Below are 19,818 nucleotides of genomic sequence, written 5' to 3' on the forward strand. Positions count from 1 at the left end.
TTATTACTTGTTTTGAACAATTTCATCCATTCTTTTAACTGAGATTTAATCATTTGCTTTAAAATATATACAAAATATGTGTATTGTACCCTAACTGATTCTTAAGTGTCAGTTGTTTTCCTTGGACTTACTGGGTAATTTAGTCAGTGATTGAATAACTGCCTGCAATTTTTAATTTCTGAAAAATAGCTAAATTCTTGCTAGTGATATGAGGAAAATGTAGAAGTTAACCAGGACACTATCTGCTTGCCTAACATCACTTGTAATGAGCAGCACATCGTAAGTATATGACTGAGTCCCAAAATCAACTTTTAAGATCATCAAAGCAGTTTATTAAATAGTTTTCCCCTATTTATGTTTCTATATCTGCTTTTCACCTCCTTTCTTGAAATAGTTAGTCAAAGGTGTTGCACTCGTGATCATATTTGCACAAATGAAAAGTGGAGCTTGTTCAAGGAACAAATACTGTGTGTCCTTAATAGGTATGTCCCTGTTAGGCAGGAAGGAAATGGCCAAGTGAAGGAACCATGGTTCACAAAAGAGGTTGAATGTCTTGTAAAGAGGAAAAAGGAAGCGTATGTAAGGATGAAAAACAAGGTTCATTTGGGTCACTTGAGGGTTATAAGGTAGTAAGGAATGAGCTTTTTTAAAAAAAAAAGGCTTAGGAGAGCCAGGAGGGTGCATGAGAAGTCCTTGGTGGATCGGATCAAGGAAAACCCCAAGACTTTTTACGCTTGTGTGAGAAATAAAAGAATGACCAGAGTAAGGTTAAGGCCGGTCAAGGATAGTAGTGGAAACTTTGCATGGAGTCAGAAGAGATAGCAGAGGCAATGAATGAATACTTTTCTTCAGTGCTCACCAAGGAGAGAAGCCATGTTTTTGAGGATGAGAGAGAGATACAGGCTGATGGGCTGGAGGAGTAGATGTTCTGAGGGAAGATGTATTAGCAATTTTGAAAAACCTGAGGGTCAATAAGTCTCCTAGGCTTATCCCCGTATCCTAGGATTCTTTGGGAGGCAAGGGATGAGATTGCAGAGCCTTTGGCTTTGACCTTTGGGTCCTCTTTGTCCACGGGGATTGTGCCAGAGGACTGGAGACGAGCAAATGTCCTCTGTTGAAGAAAGGAAATAGGAATGACCCTGGTAATTATAGGCCGGGTTAGTCTTACTTCGGTGATCGGTAAGTTAATGGAAAAGGTCCTGAGGGATAGGATTTATGACCATTTGGAAAGATGCAGCTTAATCCGGGATAGTCAACACATTTGTGAAGGGTAAGTCTTGTCTCACAAATTTGATTGAATTCTTTGAGGAGATAACTAAGTGTGTAGGTGAAGGTAGAGCAGTTGATGTCGTATTCATAGATTTTAGTAAGGCATTTGACAAGGCTCCCTGTGGTAGGCTCATGAAGACAATAAGGAGGGAAATTTGGCTGATTGGATAAGTAACTGGCTGTCTCATAGGGTGGCGGTGGATGGAAAATTTTCAGACTGGAGACCAGTTACCAGCAGTGTACCACAGGGATCAGTGCTGTGTCCTCTGCTATTTGTGATTTTTTTATCAATGACTTGGAAGAGGGGGCTGAAGGGTGGATCAGTAAATTTGCTGATGACACCAAGATTGGTGGAGTAGCGGATGAGGTGGAGGGCTATTGTAGGCTGCAAAGAGACATTGATAGGGTGCAGAGCTGGGCCGGAAAATGACAGATGGATTTTAACCCTGATAAGTGCGAGGTGATTCGTTTTGGTAGGACAAATTTGAATGTGGATTACAGGTCAATGGCAGGGTTCTGGGGAATATGGAGGAACAGAGAGATCTTGGGGCTCATACCTACAGATCTCTGAAGGTTGCCACTCAAGTGGATAGAGCCGTGAAGAACGCCTATAGTGTGTTGGTGTTTATTAAGGGGGATTTGAGTTTAGGAGCCATGGGGTTATGCTGCAACTGTACAGAACCTTGGTGAGACCACATTTGGAATATTGTGTGCAGTCCTGGTCACTTCACTATAAGAAGGTTGTGGAAGCATTGGAGAGAGTGCAGAGAAGATTTATCAGGATGCTGCTTAGTTTGGAGGGTAGATCTTATGAGGAAAGGTTGAGGGAACTGGGGCGTTTCTCTTTAAGAGCAGAGGAGGATGAGAGGCAACTTAATAGAGGTTTATAAGATGATGAGGGGGATAGATAGTTTCCTCGGGTGGATGTAGCTGTTAGAAGGGACTATAACCATAAGGCTCAAGATGGGAGATATAGGAGAGATGTCCGAGGTTGGCTCTTTACTCAGAGTAGTTGGCTTCTGGAATGGATTATCTGCTGTGATAGTGGAGTTGGACACTTTAGGAACTTTCAAGTGGTTATTGGATAGGCACATGGAGCACACCAGAATGATAGGGAGTGGGATCGCTTGATCTAGATTTCAGACAAAGCTTGGCATCGAGGGCCGAAGGGCCTGTACTGTTCTATGCCTATGTTCTATATTTCTCAGCCAGCAACAGAACTCAGATTATTGGATGCTATAGCTTTAATTACTTTTCCTTTTGTCCTTCACTTCAAGTGTACTATCTGAAAGTAACAAAACCTGTCACCAAGGCGTGGAATTCAAGTATTGCAATGGAATTTAAATCTCTGTTCCTTCCTTTTATTGCTGACATCCTACAGTTACAAATGATGAGAGACTCTGAAATAAGTCATTTGGAAAAGAAAAGGTGAAATGTTGTCGAATACAAGCATGACACATTAGGAGCAGGAGTTCACCCCTCGAAGTTGCTCCAACATTACATAAGATCATGACTGATCTGACTATAACATCAACTCATTACAAGGGGGTGTAAGGTTGTACCCTTCTTATAACTTTGCTTCTCAAGAATCTATCTACTTCTGCCTTGCCATTCGTGCCACATTCCCACTGCAGCAAGGTTGGAGAATTTGGCACCCAGCCAAATCTCTGTTCAATTTAAAGTTTGTTTATTAGCTTCACAAGTAGGCTTACGTTAACACTGCAATGTAGTTACTGTGAAAATCCCCTAGTTGCCACACTCTGGCACCTGTTCAGATGCACTGAGGGAGAATTTAGCATGGCCAATGCATTAACCAGTATGTCTTTCAGACTGGGAGGAAACCCATGCAGACATGGGGAGAACATGCAGTCTCCGCACAGACCATGACTCAAGGCCGGAATTGAACCTGGGTCTTTGGCGCTGTGAGGTAGCAGTGCTAACCATTGTGCCATCATGCCGCCCACTGTAGCGGGATGGGCAAATCTTGCCAGCATGAATGGTAGTAACATTCCGGTCAAAGACTGCTGCACTACCTTTTGAGGGAGAAAGTTAAAACGATTCCTGACCCTTGGAGAGAAGATGATTCTCCCCATTTCTGTCTTTCATGTGTATCCCCTTTATCTTTAAACAGTGACCCCCGAGTTCTAGATTCTCCCACAAGGGGAAACATCCTCTTCTCATCATCTGGTCAAGACCCTGCCCCACGCCTCTCCCCAGGATCTTACCTGTTTGGTGTGCCTACTTTTGGCCTGCTGATCTGTAACCAGCTAAATATCTGTGTGTAATTGCCCTCCGGTGCAAATTATTTTTATCATTGCTCAGCATTCTATTTTTAACTTGCAGATATTATGTTCAGCCCCAGTGGGTTTTTGACTGCGTTAATGCCAAAACACTGCTTCCTGTAGAAGATTATTTTCTCGGAGTGAATTTACCACCTCATCTGTCCCCGTTTGTAGAGGAGAAGGATGGCGATTACGTTCCACCAGAGAAACTCAAACTCTTGGCCATTCAGAGAGGCGAGGATACATGTAAGCTGGTTGATGCATGAATTCACATTTAGTTCATTTAAGTGCAAATATCCTCTGAGATTTATATCAAATATATCCTTATTGTTAAGCGTTATACACTTTTGGGATGTCGTCTTAATGGATTAAAGTTTACAGAATATAAAATTCCCTGAGGGTTGTGTCATACCACTGACCTGAAGACCAAAGCAATCTTGCCTATAATGCTTGCCACTTCGACTTTACAATAAGAAGAAAATACTGGTGATCTGAAATAAAATCAAAGTGTTGGAAAAACTCTGGCAGCACCTTTGGAGAGAGAAAGAATTTACTTTAAGGCTGACTTTTTTTCAGAACCAGAGAGAGGTAGGAGTGTGATGGGTTTTATGCTATTGAAAAAAGTAAGTGTGGCAGGTGGAGCAAAACAAAAGTTCAGGGATTGGTTAGAAGGCAGGGGAAAATAAATAACAAAGGATGTCACAGAACCAAATCAAAGGGAGTGGTAATGATATTATTAAATAAACAAAAGTTTGGTCCAGAGTAGGTGCAAACAGCAGAATAAAGGCCTGTCTAAAAGCAAAAATGTAAGATCAAAATAGAAACTCGTGCTAGGGGGGATCAAAATTCAAAATGGAACACAGAAGTCATGGTCTGAACCTGTTGAACTCGATGTTTAGGTTTGAAGGCTGTAAAGTGTCTAATTGGAAGATTAGGTACTATTTCCCCAGACTGTGTTGGGTTTCACCAAAATAGTGTCGCACGCCAAGGACACAAATATGAGCATGAGAGCAAGATGGTGAGTTGAAATGGCATGCTTGCAGACTGTGAGGAAGTCTTCCACGAAGTCTGCGTTTGGCCTCCCCACTATAAAGGAGACACAAAATCCAAAGTATCTGCTCATCTAATTCTAGCCATTTCACATTGGAAAATAGAGAAGGTAACTCCTTTATTCAAGAAGAGAGGAAGGCAGGAAACTACTGGCCAGTTAGCCTAACATTTCATAGGGAAATGCTAGAATCTATTTTGTCTTGCGCTTTTGTGGAAGAGGAATCGGATTTGACTAGTTTCTAGAATTCTTTAAGGTAGTAACAAGGAACATGGGTGAAGGAGAACCTGCAGATGAGGTGTATTTGAATTTCCAGTGTGACATTAAAAGTTACCACAAAAAATTAGATCTCATGGTGTTAAGTTGTGAAGAGGACCTAGAGTCTGCAAAAGGATATGGATAGGTTGAGTGGGCAAAAATTTGGCAGATGAGGATAATGTGTGCTTGTCCACTTTGGCAAGGAGAATAGAGAAGCAGTGTATTGTTTAAATGGAGAAAAATTCCAGAACCCAGTGGTACAGAGGGATCTGGGTGTGTGAGTATGGAGGTCCAACAAATGATTGGGAAAGCAAATTGAATGTTGTTGGTTATTTCAAGGAAAATGGAATATAAAAGTAGGGAAGCTTTGGATCACTGGAGTATTATGCACAGTTTTGGTCTCCTTACTTAAAGGATATAATTGCATAAGAGGCAGATCAAAGAAGGTTCACTAAACTGACTCCTGGGGTGTAGCTTACGGGGAAAGGTTGAATAGGTTGTGTGCATTGCAGTTTAGAAAAGTGATGCTCTGAAGAGAGAAATACAGAGGAGACTTGACAGGGCAAATACCGAAAGTTGTTACTGCCTATGGGAGAGACTGTAACTCAAGGGCACTGTTTGAAATAAGGTGTCTCCCAGTTAGATAGATATGAGGAGAATTTTTTTCCTCGGTCATTAGTTTGAGGTATCTACTTTCACACAATGGAAGCAAGTTAACAGAATATTTTCGATTGACAAGGGAGTCATACGGTATTGGGAATCAAGACAAAAGCAGAGTTAGGCCACAATCAGGTGAGCCATGATTTTACTAAATGGCAGAGTGGGCTCCAGGGGCCAAATGGCCTTCTGCTGTCCTAATTTTTGTGATCACTTGAACATCCCAGTCCTAATTACTCCACCATCGGTGCTTGCACTTTCAGTTGCCCAAAGCAATCTTGGGATTCCTCCCCTACATGTCTTTGTCTCTCTGTCCCATTTTCCTCCTCTAAGATGCTTCTTAAAAACAAGCCTTTGATCATCTGACCTAATATCTCCTTGTGTGGTTCAGTGCCATATTTTGTATTGTATTGCTTCTGTAAAGCACCTTAGGACATTTTATTCCATATAAGGTATGAATCCTTCACTCTGACTGAAAAGCTCTGCTGGTATCCTGCTTTATCGAACCAAGAGTGGAGTGATTGGGATTAATTTTTTTAAAAGGTCAAAGGGTGATAATAGGGTGGGGAGGGAAAGCTTACAGTTGATTTAAGAAGTGAGAGATCATATTTAGAAAAAGTAGAATAATTAAAATTTACTCATCAGAGTGCAAGTTGTGATTTGGTGTCAAAAGACTAAAGCATTTTAAAAAGAGGTTTATCTTACCCAAAGTGATTACAAAAGGTAATAGTGCCACCTGATACCTGTGACCCTTTGATATCTCCAATCAAACAAAAGAGAGCAGCTTTCTGAGAAATTGGACTTGGATCTAATAACCTTTTGTGAACCTGTATAAAAGACTGGATCCAATTACAACAACAGTGTGAAGCCTTTCATGTAACTTGTTCTGAATAATCTTCATATCGTGAAACTTTGTTTCCTGTTGTATTTCTTACAGATGAAAACCAAACTGAGTCTGAGGAGGATGAACAGAGTGCTGAAGAGTCTGAGGAGGAAGAAGATGAAGATATGGATGAAACAGAAAAGCAGGATGAGGAAAGGCTGAAGAATATGGAGGCTGAGAAAGTGAAAAACAAAGTAAGTTCCAGAAGGAACAGCTTTTATTTAAATTTATGTAACATTTAGTGTTTCATTGATAAGGTGGTGGTGAGCTGTTTTCTTGAGCCATCACAGTCCATGTGATGTAGGTATACCCACATTACTGTTACGGAGGAAGTTCCAGGAGTTTGACCGAGTGACAGTGAAGGAACAGTAGTATATTTCCATGTCAGGGTACTGAGTGGCTTGGAGGGGAGCATCCAGATGGTAGTGTTCCCATCTGTCTGTTGGACTTGTCCTTCTAGGTAGTAGTGGTCATGGGTTTAGAAGGTGATGTCTAAGGAGCTGCTGCAGTGCACTTTGTTGATGGTATGCACTGCTGTCCCCATCTGTCTGATGTGGAGGGAGTGAATGTTTGTAGATGGGGTGCCAATCAAGTGGGCTGCATTGTCCTGGATGGTGTTGAGCTTCTCTAGTGTTATTGAGCTGCACTCATCCAGACAAGTGGAGAATACTCCACCACGCTCCTGGCTTGTGCCTTATAGATGGCAGATAGGCTTTGGGGAATTGAGAGATCACAGGATTCCTAACCTCTGACCTCTTGTAGCCACAGTATTTATGTAGCTATCCAGTTCAGTTTGGCTTGTCATGAAATATAGGGGAGAAAATTAGTTTGATTAGCTCTACTTTTCGGGCAGTGCTGTGAAGTGTATATTAATATTTGAAGGGCAGACAGCACCACAGGCTATGCAGGTATTGGCCAGCGGTGCTGTCTGCTTCCACAGAATCAGTACAAATCTATGTGATGCCACTTGGAGTGGTGCAATGAAAACTACTTTTCCCTTCAGATTGTCTTCAGTTCTGTGGTCCAGTCAAGAACTGACAGTCACACAGCGAGAGGGAAATCAAATTAATTCCAGAGATGACATTAGATTAGAAAGGAATTCCTTAGTGTTTGGAATGATAATGATCTCTAAATTTTTGCAAATAAATTTAACCCACATAATTCAGACAAATAGCATCTCTTGCAAGTTGATACTTTCTCTTTTCGTGAGACGTGGGCATCACTGGCTATCCAGCATTTATTGCCCATCCCTAGTTGTCCTTGGCAGACAGTTGTGAGTCAACCACATTGCTGTGGCTCTGGACTCACATGTAGACCAGACCAGGTAAGGACAGCAGATTTCCTTTTCCTAAAGGACATTAGTGAACGAGATGGGTTTTTCTGACAATTGACAATGGTTTCATGGTCATCAGTAGATTCTTAATTCCCAGGTATTTCTTACTGAATTCAAATTCTGCCATCTGCCATGGCAGGATTCGAACCTGGGTCCCCAGAACATCAGCTGAGTTTTTTGGATTAATAGTCTGGCGGTGATACCACCAGGCCATTGCCTTCCCACTCTCCCACCCCATCCCCTCTTCCCCCAAAAAATAAAAGCCTGGAGCAAATCAAGGAGCACATTGCTTTTGTTGCAGTTTTTCTAATAAGAGTTCAGGATGTGCAAAATTGGTGTAATTTTACTTGAGCCTTTTAGCATCTTCCCACATATCCTTATGAAGTGTTGAGCTGCGCATTGCTTGTTTGTGAATGTCACTAGTTAATAGTCCTTTGATATATTCCTTGGGTCGCTGATTCAATGTTGATGCTGTTTCCACAGCAGCTAAATGTGAAGGTAACCGCAGGGACCGTCAAAGTGGAGAACAAGACAGAGGTGTCCCAGCGAGAACAGGCTGAAGAAAAACGCCTGGCCATCATGATGATGAAGAAGAGGGAGAAGTATTTGTACAATAAAATTATGTTTGGCAAGAAGAGAAAAGTTCGTGAGGTTCGTGTTTCAATCAGTTCTTATTTCTGTTATCTAAAAAGTTCTGCGGTTCTGTATTCTAAGTGTGGAGTGCTGAAGAGATTATACTGTAATTGTACAGATTTTTATATTTTTTAAAAAGGTAATGGAAAGGTTATATTTAAGATTTAAGGCTTAGTTCTTGTTTCTTAACATATTTGGGAAGGAATTAAACCATAATACAGAAATGGGTAATTGATTTTACTTGGAGACTGTTGGGAGCTAACAGTGGTTTGTTTTAAATTGCAAGAGCTTTTTTTTGATTTAAACCTTCAATGTGTCTGCTATTGTTTAGTTTTGATAACCTAGTGGAAAGGACACAGGGCATAAAATGAGTCTAAGTCTGAGGAAGGGAAGCTTATAAAGCTGTTTGAGATGTTATTTTGCTGGCAAATTGAATCATGAGCCTATAAGACCAAGACATGACAATAGAGGAAGATGGTACAAGCTAATATAAAGAATCAATTTAACTGGAATGGCTCTGTGCCAAGACTGAGCTAATGTGGGATGTGCTGTAAGTCATTTTTTGAGGCTGATTTAGCTAATTTTCCTTTGCAGTGCATTACCTTCAGGCTTGAGTGTCTTCCTTGTGTACATTGACTGGAGCACACTGTCGTTTTAGTGCACAGAATAATTGGGAGCAGAATTTGTCTTTATTGAATGGGCCAGTGAAAAGCCACAAGAGATTTCTCAGTCTTCTCACAGATTTTTGTATTGCAACTTTTAGCCCCGTGTTCTAGTTCAATTTGGTTGAAAGCTTCAGCTGTGGAATTGAACATAATCGTCAATATGTACTAGCTGTTCTTTGACCTTCGTGTAACCTTTCGTAACACAATACCTGAAGTTTATTTTTGCATAAAATAAAGTCTCTATGCATTTATTTAAAAAAAAGCATATGCCCACGTTCTTATTGGAAATAATTGAAATTCTTATGATTCTTAAGCTGTAATAGCCCAGCTAGTGGGAATAAAACAGTCTTTCATATTCGCTATGTTCAATTCACATTCCTTTTCTTCTCTTCCCTCCCTCCGCTCCAAAATATGACTGTTATAAGGCTGGCTGATAGCTGGGATGAGGGTTACTAATGACTGCTTTTTCCATAGGGTGTTGGCCAACATCTGAATAGCTTAAACATAGGGTTACACGTTATGTACGACACAGTTACAGACCAGTCAGCCCAACCAGTGCACATCAGTGTTTGTGCTCCACTCGAGCTCCCTCCCATCTTTTCTCTTTTTTCATCTAAATCTACCATTGTAAGCATTTATCCTATTTTCTCTCATATGTTTGTCTGGTTCCCCCTTAAAGACATCTTTACTATTTGCTTCCACCAGTCCTTGGGCTAGCAAGTTCCACATTCTCACCATTCTTAGGTGAAGAAATTTCATCTGGTTTCCCTGTTGGATTTCTTGGTGACTGTGTCATGTTGATGACCTCTCCACACAAGAGAAAGCATTCTCTCTATACGCACACTATCAAAATATTTCATAAAGGTATCTATTACGTGACCCTCACTTTCTTTCCAAAAAAGGGACCCAGCCTATCAGTCCTTTCCTGATATCTACACATTTCTGCTATGATCCTTGCAAATCTTATCTGTACCCTCTTCAGTGCCTTTATATCCCATTTGTAAAATGGCAAAGAGAACAGCATGCAGTTGGCTAAACAAGATTCAATACTGCACTTTTCAGTTCTATCTCTCCAGCAATAAAGCCTCAATTTTGGCTTTCTTTTTTTTTAATGTCCTTGCTAACCTGTGGTACAACTTGTAGCGATTGATGGATTTGTACTCCAAGATGCCTTTTTGTTCCTGCATCTTCCAAGTATTAAATGATCGCCCTGTTCTTAAAATGTGCTACCTCCCGTGTACCTGTGTTGAACTTCATGTGCCATTCTGCAAGTTAATCAATGTCCTGTAATTTGTTACAGTCCTCCTAAGTATTGTTCATTTGCCATTCCACCTTCCCAATTTGGCATCATCCACAGATCTAGAAATTATTTTTGATTCCAAATCGTTAATGTAAATTGTGTACACCAGTGGTCCCAGCACTGAACCTCATGGGACATCAGTCCCCATTTCCTGCTACTCTGAATAACTACCCTTTATTGCCACTCTCTGCTTTCCATCTTCAAGCTAGCTAGAGTCCACTCTGCCACTTGTCCCCGTCTCCATATCCTCTGACTTTAGCAGTCTATTGTGGGACATCTTTTCAAAGGTCTGTCCAGACACAATATATGAAAAAAAACCGACGAAAAACTGTTTGCTGCATTTTGATCAGGAAGTTTGAATTGAGGCAGCCCAGGGGTTCAATTTGATCTCAAGTTTATGAAGTGAAATCTCCAAATGTTCTCATTTATGAAGCGGATTATTTGAATTGTCTAATATTTGAATACTGGTATTTTATCGCCATCTTACACTATCAAACCTGTATTTTGTTTGCCTCCCTCTCCAGAAAAACAAGTTGGCAGCGAAGAGGAAGGCTCATGACGATATACTTAAAGCTGAGAAAAAGAAGAGCAAAAAAATTAAATCGCAATGAAGTACCGAAAACATTGCATATTGGAGATTTTAAGCTAAATCCCGAGAACAGCAATGAGCATCAATATATTGTTCTTTCACTGCCCCTCTTCTGAGGCAGTTTCATTGTGTGCTAGGATTTTGTGCATCCTAGCCAAAAAGAAATCACTCTGACTGTAAAAAGTTATTTAAGGCTTTGCTACAGGACTATTTGAGTAATGCAGCATTAGAGTGTCGCCTTTACAGGGCATGCCTTACGATTTTTGATGTCTTGTCCTATTGTATAGAGGGCTTTATTTTTAAAAATCTGAATGCCCCATTTTGGCATTGTGGACCCATTGTAATCAGAACAATATTGGCCTGCGGAAATATGTAATACGTTGTGAGCTGCTGAAGTTTGCATTGAAGAATAGGGAACATCAAATGTGGAATCATACTTTAAAAAACAATGTAATCTGTGGTACGTTTTGCCATTCTAAATTTGTCTTGTACAGTCATAAGATTAAAACCTATCATTTTAATTTGAAACCTTTTTCATTCAGTGAATTTTTTTAATTTGAAAATTAGCAATTCAAGTAAACCAGAAGCTATTAAAAGGATAGTCAGCAAAATGTAAATTATAGCCATCGGAGAAAAAAAGGGGTGGCACAGTGGTTAGCACTGCTGCCTCACAGCACGAGGGACCTGAGTTCAATTCCAGCTGTGGGTGACTGTATGAAATTTGCACATTCTCCCTTTGTCTGCGCGAGTTTCCTCCTGGTGCTCCAGTTTCTTCCTACAGTCCAAACACGTGTAGATTAGGTGAATAGGGTTACAGGGATAGATAGAATGGAGGGAGTAAGATACTCTTCAGAGAGTTGTTGCATACTCACTGGGCCTATTGGCCTCCTGCATTGTAGGGATCCTTTTTAAAAAAAAGCATGATCACTGCTATAGCATTTGTTCATAAACTTAAAGTTCTTTAAACTATGAAATGGAAGCACAAGCAGCCCATTGAAGGTGAGCTGGAATCTCCCTCTTTCTGATCATTGTCATTTACATCAAGGGTAGTATCACAATCTTTGGAATAAAAGGTTTTTATAACCTGCAGAGAAACAGCACATTTTTAAAAAAAAACTAATATTACTGGAGATGCTGGAATCTGAAAAAAGAACAGGATGCTGGAAAACTCAGCAGGGCTTCCAGCATCTATCAGGAGGAAAACAGTTAACTTTTCGAATTGTGGACTCTGCAGGCAGCCTTGCCGAGCTTTTCCAATGTCCTCCATTCTTGTCTCTGCCTGAGCTTGTTTTATTTTACTGTAAAAGGAAAATTGGCTGCCATTTTTATTGAGCTCTTTCCAAAATGTTAGCCAGTGCACTATTTTTAAAGTTTTTTTTGTGCTCGTTGAGACATGAAACATTGGCACCAGAGAATGGAACAGGTTTTTTCATTTCAAGTACTTGGTGTCTGCAATGTGTTCTTCCAGTTGTATTGTTGAATTCTCACCACTTTGCCCTTAAATGTTACCATTCTGAATATTTCCATTCCTCCCACCCACTTGCTTACAGGTGTTGTGTAAGATTGATATTGAATTGACAATCAGGTTGGTTTGTGCTGTGGCTTGTACTGTTCGGTCTTGGGCTGTGATGACATGTTTATTTCATATTTCAGCATCCTTGCTTCTAACAGAGAATGAAACCTTAATGCATCTGAATTGAAAAAGAGATTAAAAAGAGAATATATATGTCCAGTGTAGTGTAGACCTTGAGCTTCAGGTAGATCCGATTTTTGACTGGCACTTTCTGTTGATGTGTTTGCGCTTTTCATTAAGTCTCAATGCACAATTTTTGTACGTACATTTTTGAATTTTATGATATTTTGATTTCTTATGCTTAAAGGAACATGCCATTGTCATAACTGCTTAGAATGTAACTACTTACACTTGGAGATCTCAGCTTTGATTTTTGTTCCTTTCACTTAAAACTGGAAAACCCAGCTCATAAGTTTGGCACACAATACCAGGAGTAAGATCGGCCTAGTGTTTAGAAAATTGTTTGGGCGATCAGAGATGTCAAATGTCAAAATAATCCCTACTCTGGTTCCACACGAACATAACTGATTTTGTGTGAACATCTCTTAATCTAAATGTTTTCAGTTCTGTCAACCGAAAGAGGCTAAAGTGCTCAATTAAGCACTGAGATCAAGATTGTCTTTCCTTGCATTCACTCATTTGCTGGATTTTTAAATGTTTTTTGTTGGGTTATGTGTGCGCATACATCAGGGTTGTAAGACCCCATGTACTGTTGTCGTTGGGCAGAGAAGTGCAAATTACAAATCTCCCAACCACATCCAGTACAAAGGAGAAAACATTTGATGAACTGCACAATCCTTCAAGAAATTGCATTGACAGATTTTGGTGCTATGCTTTGGGTGGGGGGCGGGGAAGTGCAATGGTTACTTTGGAATATCTTCCAAGAAAGCCTTCTCCTTTTGGCCGACCAGTAATAGCTATTGTAGTCTTTGACCTTCATTCCCCAATAATGAATACAAATATGGTGCAATTTCTGTGTGACTGAAGAAGCAGAAATTTGAACTTTTTAAATTATTGTCATGCTTTCTGGAGTATTAACATACAGGAGGATCTAAGCATACAAGTCCACAGTTCCCTAAAAGTGGCAACACAAGGTGATTAAGAAGGTAAATGGCATGTTTGCCTTCATCAGCCAGACGATTTGAGTACAAGAGTTGGCAAATCATGTTACAGCTTGTTTAGGCCACATTTGGAGTATTGCATACAATTCTGGTCATCGCACTACCAGAAGGACATAAAAGCTTTGGAGAGAGTGCAAAGATGGTTCGCCAGGATGTTGCCTGATCTTGAAGACATTGGCTTTCAAGAGAGGTAGGATGAACTAGGATTGTTGTCACTGGGAAGACGGACGCTGGGGTGAGACCTGAAAGAGGTCTACAAAATTATGAGAGGCATAGGCAGAGTGGATAGTCAGAGGCTTTTTCCAAGGATGGAAGTGTCAGTTAGAAGGGGGCACAGCTTCAAGGTGAGAGGGGGAAAGTTTAAGGGAGATGTACGGGGGAAGTTTTTCATGCACAAATTGGTGGGTGCCTGGAATGTGCTGCCAGAGTTGGTAGTGGAAGCACTCATTAGCAACATTTAAGAGGCATCTGGATGGATAAATGAATAGGGAAGAATTAGAGACATATGGGCCGAGTAAGGGCAGAAGGTTATTTTTAGTTTAGTTAGGACATCTTGAACATGCTTGGAGGGCCGCAGAGCCTGTTGTTGGGCTGCACTTTGTTCTTCATTATATGAATTGGTGCCATTAAATCCCGATGTAAGCAAAGAAATGTCAACAGAGATCTTGTGCCAAACATGCCTGATTATTACAAATGTCAATAGAAAGATGAACTTAATTATTTTTTGGTATTGGCACTTCGTGCTGCAAGATGTAATTAAATCAATCAACTATACTTCGCATTAATGTTTTAAATTATTTACTGAGGTTTCAGATACACTATACCTTGAATAATTAAAATGTTTCATTTGGGAATGTTTTGCTAAATTTTCTCTTAGCCTATTGCAGTATTTTAAGTTATCAAAATTTCATGTCCCGTCTCCTTTTTTAGACGCTTGTATGACAATAAGTGCAAAGCAATCTCTTGAATTTATGTTTGTTCAAGTATTTTCAGGTGTTGCAGTTTTTTGTGCAACTTGTTTATGTACTAGACTACCATGGTGCCATAGGGACCAAATTATGTTGCCAAGAATACCATTTCCAATTCCAATCTTGAAATGAACGTCTCAGGTGGAGGGATCTTATTCCAGAATAGTAAGAGTTACAAAACCATTGCTGTTGATGCAAAGCTAAAGCAGTCTTATCTCTCACACTAAGCTGAAGATTTCCAATAAGTTTCTGCAAGTTTAGATGCATAACCGTATTGCCTAGTCTTAAACTTTATGCTGTCACGTTATTTTCCGTCTGACAAATGATATCCTGGAATGGACAACCCTATTTGTGAATTTTTATATCATAGGTAACATTTTAATAGCCCTAAAAGGACACTAAGCCAAACACAACACCCTTCTTCAAACAGTATTGATGAAGTCCCACACTTTTATCCTTGTTATGCTTTTGCTTTTTTTAGTCAATTATGGGACATGGGCAGCATTAGCTGGCCAGCATTTATTGCCCATCCCTGGATGCCAGAGGGCAGTTGAGAGTCAGCCACATTGCTGTGGCTCTGGAGTCACATGTAGACCAGACCGGGTAAGGATGCCAGATTTCCTTCCCTAAAGGACATTCATGAACCAGCTGGGTCTTTCCGACAGTTGGCAATGGTTTCATGATCATCAGTAGATTCTTAATTCTGGATATTTTTATTCAAATTCCACCATCTGCTGTGGTGGGATTCAAACCCTGGTCCCCAGAACATTAGCTGAGTTTCTGAATTAAGAGTGTAGGCAAAATGCCAGTAGACCATTGCCTTACTTTAACAAGTGAGAAAAAAGCAAGGACCAACAGTAAAGCAAGCAATGACCAGAAACACGTTCCCAATGCTCATTTTGTTATTTTACCAACTAACCTGCAAAAAAGGTTAAAGTAATATACGTGTACAATGTGTGGGTGAGATCACAAGTCCAATAATGGTCTATTACTTTTTAATTTACTAATTAAAAAGCCAATTAGACATATTTGGATTCTCAATAAGCCACATGAGGCAAGTTGCTAACTAATTGGATAGTACTGATATATAAGGAGTGGTCTGGTCTATATTTAGTATATACTTTTGCTGAGCAATACCATTATAACAAGCCAATATCTGAAGATTACACAAATAGTCACAGCGAAAGTGCTGTCTGCATTTGAAACTGACAAGTACATATTTATAAGGTTTGAGCAAGAAATTTGTCTTTGTCTTGTATTAATTTAGTTCTGTCACTTTTTTTGTGTAACTGCATTCTGTTTTAGGTGTGAGGTACTACGTTCACCTTTGTGATAATGTGAAGTGAATAATAGGTGTGCTGCTAGTATCAGCTTTGCGATATAAATAGAAATGAATTTGTAACGTTCTTGCATCTGTGGAGCGTTCAATCACCTATTTACCCTATGTAGTTGTGCAACAGCCTTAAAGGTGAAAACTGTTTATACCTTGTCCTCATTACAACTAAAATGCAAAATCCCCAAGATAATTGAAGCACCTACCATCCAGACTAATGCAATTCCCAGCTGTGGATAACTAAGGAGCAACTGCCTGATGTTTTTAAATTGGTTGTTGAAACTTAGCAGATCTCCGACTCCCTAATTACGTGACGAATATAGCATTTTAAATAAAAAATGCTATATGTATAGTCCAACAAATGTGTATTTATTGATGTATGAAGTGAATTTGAACAGATTTGATCAAATTGTGAATTTGAAACCCCCATGATATTTGCTGAGATAAGAATATACTTCTAAGATAACCAGGTAGCGACCTACACTGCTTCACTGGGCAGTATTTGGACAAAATTGTAAAGAATTGTCATTTGAAAATGAATACAGATTAATTTAGAAATATAGTGCCTTATGATCACTTGTATATATTTATTGACTAATAGCTTGCATCTAAAAAAGAGCCCATTTCACTGTTGACAATTTATTCACCTCTAGAAAACAGCAAACATTGGCAAGTTTTTTTTCGTATTTTGTATTTACAAATTTGAACACATCACACTTGGGATACCTTGAATATCTTGTTGCTGTTCATCCCACTGAAAAATCCCAAATTCTGTTCCCTTGACACTTATACGTCTGAGAGAAAACCAAGCATTGTGAATGTTTACATATTCCATTTGTGCTAATTTAATGGAGAAGAAGCATAATGTGATGTCTGTCTGCTGCTCCTTCACCTGAAGTGCCAAGGAACTCTGCTACGCATACTTAAGCAAAATACAGATTTCCTGATAAAATATTGGCCAGTGGTCCATTTAAAATTTTGGTTAAACAATGCTTTGGCTCCTCAGCTTTAGTGCTGTGTTTCTGAACCCATGCTCATGCCAAAAGCTGTACACTTTAATGTAAATGTTACAATATTGAAATGATTTGCTGCTTCAAACTTTGCACCCACACACATTAAAATCATAGAATGGTTAAAGCCCAGAAGGAGGCATTAGGCCCATCAGTCCATGACGATTCTGCAAGGCCAATGCAGTTAGTCCCAATACTCTGCTCTTTGCATCTTTTTATCTTTAGGTATTTGTTAAATTCCCTTTTGAGAAGTCACAATTGAATGTGTCTCAACCTCCCTCTCAGGCATTGCATTCTAGATTCTAACAATTCGTCTTTAAAACAAAGGTTTCCTCATGTCGCCTTTTGGCAAAATAAAAAAATCACCTTGAATCTGTGTTCTACAGAATCATAGAATGGTTATTAAATAGAAGTCTAGTTGTCATGCGGTGTCTGTGTTGTCTCTCTTGCAAGAGCAATGTATCTAATCCCACTCTCCTGCCTTTTCCCCATAGCCCTGCGAAGTTTCCATTTTCAAATAATGATACAAGTCTCTTTAGATAACCACGACTGAATCTGCCTCCATTATGCTCTCTCAGGCAATGCACGCTAGATCCTGATAATTCAGCACATAAAGAAATTTTTCCTCAGGATGCCATTGCATCTGCCAATCACCTTAAATGGGTTTCCTCTGGTTTTCGATCTTTCCATCAATGTATAGCTCGCAAGAAACAACACTTTTCCACTGTGTCCAAATACATGTGACAATAATTCAATTCAATGCGAGCAGCTTCTTCCTATCCACGATTCATAATTTTGAATATCTCAATCAAATTTCCACTCAACCTAGTGCTAGGTTTGATGGGCCAAATGGTCTCCTGTACTGTAGGGATTCTGTTCTCCAAGGAGAGCTTCCTCACCTTCTTTTGTACCCATATCCCTACTTACTAAGACAAACATACTGTATGCTTTATTAACTGCTCTCTCAACCTGCCCTGCTACTTCAATGATTGGGCACATGTATACCTATTCCTGCACCCTCTTTAGCATGTACCTTTTTAATTTATATTGCCTATTCATTCGTCCTACCAAAATAAATCACCTCACACTTCTCTACGTTACATTAAATTTCATTTTGTGCAGCATTTTATTGAATACCTTTTGGAAATCCATATCAACTACACATTCCCTTCATTTGTCCTTTCTCTTGACTCATCATAAAACTCAAGCAAGTTAGTTAAACATGATTTGTCTTTGACCCAAATTTGCCCAGGTGACTGTTAATTTTGTTCATTTTTAAAACTTTACCGACACCAAGGTTAAACTGACAGGCTTGTAGTTGCTGGGCTTATCCTTACAGCCTTCTTTAAACAGGGTTTAAAATTAGGAAATCTCCAGTCCATCCCTCCACCTAAGGATGATTGGTAAATTATGGTCAGTGCATTCACAATTTCTGTGCCTATTTAACTCAGTATCCCTTCTCAACCTTGCTCCTTGCCTGAGATATGCTGATCCTCAAGTTAAATCGCCATGAGTCAGCTCTTCCCCTCAGGGGAGAGCAGCTTATGGTCATCTTCGATTATGAACAACCTTATCTTCCTACTTCTATACTCACTACTACATGGCATGGAGTGTAATCTGGAGATTGCTACCTTTGGTTCTTTTGTAGTTTCTTCAACCCTGTTTCACTCCTTGTCATTCATTATTCATATGGCAGGACATCTGGTTTTTCACCCTCCTTGATCAGTGTCCTCAGTGCCATCTTTACCCTGGCATCAGGGAGGTAATATCCCATTCTGGATTCACCGCCATTTAGATACTTGTCTGTTCCCTTAACTGTGTAGGGAAATACTGTGTACAGTTCTAGTCACTATTATAGGAAAGATGTTAAACTAGAAAGAGTGCAGAAAAGATTTGCTAGGATGCCACCAGGACTTGATAGTTTGAGTTCTGAGGAGAGGCTGGATAGATTGGGACTTTTTCCCTGGAGCGTAGGAGTGATCTTATAGAGGTCTACATAATAATGAGGGGCATAGATAAGGTCAAGTTAAATCATTGATAAGATAATAGTCAACATCTTTTTCCCAAAGGTGAGGGAAGTCTAAAACAAGAGGGCATAGGTTTAAAGTGAGCAGGGAGAGATACAAAACTGTCCAGAGTGGCAATTTTTTTCACTGAGGGTGGTGAGTGTCTGGGACAAGCTGCCAGAGGCAGCAGTAGAGGCGGGTACAATTTTGTCTTTTAAAAAACATTTAGACAGTTATATGAGTGTAGAGAGAGATGGATCAAATGTGGGCTTAGTGGGGGTATGGACAAGTTGGACAAAGGTCCTGTTTCCATGCTGTAAACCTATTTGACTCTAACTGTAACATCCCCTATCATTATTGCTTTCCTATTCCTCTTCTGGTTCCCGTCTACACCTTAAGCATCCATGCTGCTGTGCACTTGGCCTTGGTTGCATGCCCTAAAGGAACCATCATCCTCACCAGTATTCAGAACTGAATACTGTACCTGCTGAAGAATGAGGTGCACTCAGGAGGCTTCTTTACAACCTGTATCAAATTTCATGATTGCCTGATGGGCATCCATTCCCTTTCTGATGCATCTGGGAGGGGTAACCAAATGCAGGAGCATGCCATACATGTATCTCTCAGCCTTGTGTGTGTGCTGCAGCAACATCAGTTGTTCCTCAATCTTTGAAACATAGACCTTAAGCTCCTCCATCTAATATCTTTAGCACATGTAATTGCCCAGAAGTGAGAAGGGTCCTGGAGTTCCCACATGGTACAGAATGTGCACTCCATGGGACTGAAATATCCTGGCAAGCCTCTATTTATTAGACTAACTGAAGTCTGTGGTTATTTCTGTTAAATTTTAATGTGGAGTTTTAACAATATATCTAGTGTATTAACTTAAT

The 19,818-nt window shown here is 39.9% G+C and overlaps 1 protein-coding gene across 1 annotated transcript in view; it reads left to right on the top strand.

Annotated features, from left to right (window-relative positions):
- The window catches only part of pes (pescadillo), a 41,531-nt gene extending 30,086 nt beyond the window's left edge, over window positions 1-11,445 (top strand). Inside the window, exons 12-15 of the mRNA XM_080208237.1 lie at window positions 3,613-3,797; window positions 6,452-6,591; window positions 8,214-8,381; window positions 10,853-11,445. Of these exons, the coding sequence (XP_080064363.1) occupies window positions 3,613-3,797; window positions 6,452-6,591; window positions 8,214-8,381; window positions 10,853-10,939 (580 nt within the window). The 3' untranslated portion in view covers window positions 10,940-11,445. The remainder of the gene's footprint in view (window positions 1-3,612; window positions 3,798-6,451; window positions 6,592-8,213; window positions 8,382-10,852) is intronic.
- The last annotated feature ends 8,373 nt before the right edge of the window (window positions 11,446-19,818 follow it).

Source organism: Carcharhinus amblyrhynchos, chromosome 20 (assembly GCF_965287045.1).
Source record: "Carcharhinus amblyrhynchos chromosome 20, sCarAmb.v2.hapA, whole genome shotgun sequence".
In the NCBI taxonomy this organism is placed as follows: Eukaryota; Metazoa; Chordata; class Chondrichthyes; order Carcharhiniformes; family Carcharhinidae; genus Carcharhinus; species Carcharhinus amblyrhynchos.